Below are 3,649 nucleotides of genomic sequence, written 5' to 3' on the forward strand. Positions count from 1 at the left end.
TTCTCTGAGTGCCAGTATATGCAAGGCACCAGGCGGGATGCTTGAGGGTACACAGTGTAAGAAACTCATGATCCCCGACCTCATGGAGTTTACTGTGCCATCAGGGACCTGGAAGGACAAAGTCCTAAGTCACAAAAAGAGGGAGAAGATTGTAAGTGCCTCAAGAGAGATTTAACTGAAGGACTGTGTGGATTCTTCAAACATCAGAGACGTCAGAACAGCCAAATCCTGCCTTCTCACACTATGGTGGAAGGAATAGGTTCTGAGAGGGAAGGTGATTGACCTAGGGTCACACAGCAATTCCAGTCTCCAGATCTCCTGACTCCTAGAAAAATGCTCTTTCCACCATTCTGTCTCAATAATCAAAGTTGCTTTTTTCATCTTGCCATTTAAAATTTCACCTTATTGCTTGATACTTTATTATGCTAAAAAAGCCCCACAAAATCACCCAGAAAATTTCACCTTAGTTTAGCCTTGAACCTCCCTGCAAAATGCCCTCTCTGATGCCTACTGCAAGGCTCCCTGGATAAGTTAATGTGCATATCAGAGGAGACAGCTGCCCTCATCACAGGCCCTGTGGTGCAAGAGTCAGCTTGCAGAGGCTCATGAGAGCTGATTTTGTGCATCTCTTCCCAGTGACATCATGTTGGTAGCTTGAAATTGGCCATGGTGGGAGTATTTACGCCATGGAAATTGGCAACAGCTATTAATATAAATCAGAGTTTTATTCACTGTTCCCTATAGAACTGCACACCACTGAATTAGTATTCCTACTTTATAGATAAGAAGATTGAGGCTCAGGGAGATGGGGTAATCTGCCAAAGATGGGTAGCTTATAAGTGGAGCTGGGACTCCAACCCAGGTGGTTTGATGCTAGAGTGCTTGGCACTGGTAGATTGAATAAGACTTAGGGCCACTTTGACATGGAAGGGTCTAGGTTGAGCCTAGGTTTCTTAGTCTATTGTGTGCTGCTATAGTAAAATATTGGAGGCTGGGTAGTTTATAAAGAACAGAAATGTATTTCCTTACAGTTCTGGAGGCTAGGAAGTCTGAAATCAAAATGCTGGCATCTTGCAAGGGCCTTCTTGCTGTGTCATTCCACAGCAGAAGACACCACATGGTAGAAGGGCAAAGAGAGGGTGAGAGAGAGACATAAAGGGGCTGAACTTATCCACTTATAAGAAACCTGCTCCCAAGATAACAGCATTAATCCATTTATCTCTTAAAAGGTAGCCTAATCATCTCTTAAAGGTCCTTCCTCGTAATCCTGTTACAATGGCAATTAAATTGCAACATGAGTTTGGGAGGGCACAAATTTTAGCATCACAGCACCAGTTGTCTTACGTGGGCTCTGGTGTGGGTGCTGTTCTGGGTTGCTGTCATTAATCTGACAGCAATACTGGAACAGGAACTGGTTTGGGTGAAGAGATCACCGATTCAGCTTTGGATGGTTTGAATTGGAGGCCCATTGTTGGGGAGACATTTAGATTTGGAGCCCAGGAGAAAGGTCTAAGCAAGAGACTGAGATGTGCAAGATGAAGGTTTGTTCCTGACTAAACCAAATGTAGATTAGCTGAAGTATTTTCCTTTGTTCTAATTATCAGGTAAAAAGTGCAAGAATTACCTTTCTATGTGTTTTTTTCTCATATTTGTCAACATTCAGGTATGTTGGAGGACCATGCACTCACTTGTTCCCTGATCCTAGTGTGTAGTGAGCACTTAGTATTTACTGGATAAATACGACTAATCCATTTTTACCCTGCACCTACTGAATCAGCCATTGCTGTGGACCACACATCAAAATCTAAGTACATTTCTCACAATTTCTAAGATTATCTGGAATTCTGGCATCATTATAGGAGTATGGATTTGGAATAAGAGATTACTTTTTTAGCATTTTAGAGCTACAAGTGGGATTAGGTATCATTTCTTACAATGTCTTTGTTTTACTAGTAAGGTACTAAAGCCCAGAGACCAGTCCAAGACCATGCAGGTCCCTTGCCAGTGTGGGAGACCACCCAGTCCTGGCAGCCAGTGAGCCTGGCCTGGCTTACCTTGCTCTGGCCAGTGTACTTCCCTGCTCTGGGACTTGGTTTGTTCCTCAGGTTAAAGAAGAACCTGAGTTCTGGTTCTGGAAGAGTGATGAGTTGAGGATCCATATCTCAGAAAGGCCACTTGGTCAGATAAACAGACAAAGCTCTAGGTAACCAAGCAAGGAAGCTACAATATGCAAATGAATGGATTGTGGCTTTCTTTCTGGTTGGTTGAAGGGGCCCTGATGTCACAATTCTAGGGTTTCTCCACTCCGAATGATCGATCGTGTCTCTAGCCAAAAATATTTATTCACCTGGCTGGTCTCTTGGCTTCCTCTCTTTGTTCAACGTAGAAGAGAGACAATGGAACCCCTCTACCAGGCAGGGTCCATTCTTATGACGGTGAATACCTTACAGGGGAAGAAAATGGTAGAGAGTGGCCTCCAGTCTGGAGACTTTTCCCTGTCCCAGTCATGGCCCTCCTGCCTCCCGCCACCTGCCGACTTGGAGATCCTGCAGCAGAAGGTGGCCGGGGTGCAACGGGAGCTGGAAGACTTTAAGAAAGAGACATTGAAGTCCATCCATTACCTTGAAGACTCCTTCTGCGAGATGAATGGTGCCCTGGTGCAGCAGGAGGAGCAGGCGGCTCGCGTGAGGCAGCGGCTAAGGGAGGAGGAGGACCGTGGCATCGTGCGCAACAAGGTTCTCACTTTCCTACTGCCACGCGAGAAGCAGCTCCGGGAGCATTGCAAGCGGCTGGAGGACCTGCTGCTGGACAGGGGCCGCGACGCCCTGCGTGCCACCAAGAAGAGCCAGGCTGACTGAACCTTGTGGGTAGCACTAGCCAAGCGCCAAGTAGATGATTTTTTTTTTTTTTAAAGGAAGGACAAACCCCAAGTCCCCACCCACTTACTTTCCTTTTCTCATTTCCATTGCTTTCCTTCTACCTAAATAACACCTTCCTGAGAGGCAAAAAGACTTCAATATGTTTTTTTGGTGAAATTCCATTTATCCAGCACTCTCAAGGAAGGAGGCACCCCACTACTAAGTCAGGCCCCTGTAACTTTCACTTGAACTGTTTTCCTGTTTGCAATGGTACTATTGCTCAATGTATACTTTTTTTTTTTTGTACAGTATATTCTTAAACTGATTGTGCTGAACAGATTCACCTTTTTTTTGAATGATTCAAGGCTTTCATAATTTGAGACTTAATGTGTGGTCAACTGATACCATGTCACGTAACTCATGATCTCCCCAGAGGGGTCAGACTGCTTGCTCGTGCACTAACACTACCCCAGATTGCTCTGTTTTTAGTATTCTAACCCTTGCCTGTATGGTCTTTCTGTCTGCCTTCGCTGTTAGACTGTCACATCTCACTTTTCTTTGCTGTGTCTTTCTACCTCTGCTTCCTTGCCTGCAGACTGGCCAAACAGAATGACAGAGCTTATTAGGACTGTGTGGGTGGAACTCGCTGAGCTTTAGTGACCGATAATGCAACACCTCTGAGGTGGGACTAGGAAGTGGGGAAACTGATTTCTGTGTTTGATCCATGGAGCAGGAATTGTCACAATGTCTGGCCATTTATCAGGCAATACAGACATACCATCCCACTTACT

At 45.1% G+C, this 3,649-nt stretch overlaps 1 protein-coding gene across 1 annotated transcript; it reads left to right on the forward strand.

Moving 5' to 3' along the window:
- Positions 1-2,343: 2,343 nt before the first annotated feature.
- On the forward strand, positions 2,344-3,193 carry CCDC182 (coiled-coil domain containing 182). Its single transcript, XM_011953721.1, has one exon. It carries the CDS (start codon positions 2,397-2,399, stop codon positions 2,856-2,858), a length of 462 nt encoding a protein of 153 aa, XP_011809111.1. The 5' UTR covers positions 2,344-2,396; the 3' UTR covers positions 2,859-3,193.
- The last annotated feature ends 456 nt before the right edge of the window (positions 3,194-3,649 follow it).

Source organism: Colobus angolensis, unplaced genomic scaffold (assembly GCF_000951035.1).
Source record: "Colobus angolensis palliatus isolate OR3802 unplaced genomic scaffold, Cang.pa_1.0 Scaffold37, whole genome shotgun sequence".
Classification (NCBI taxonomy): domain Eukaryota; kingdom Metazoa; phylum Chordata; class Mammalia; order Primates; family Cercopithecidae; genus Colobus; species Colobus angolensis.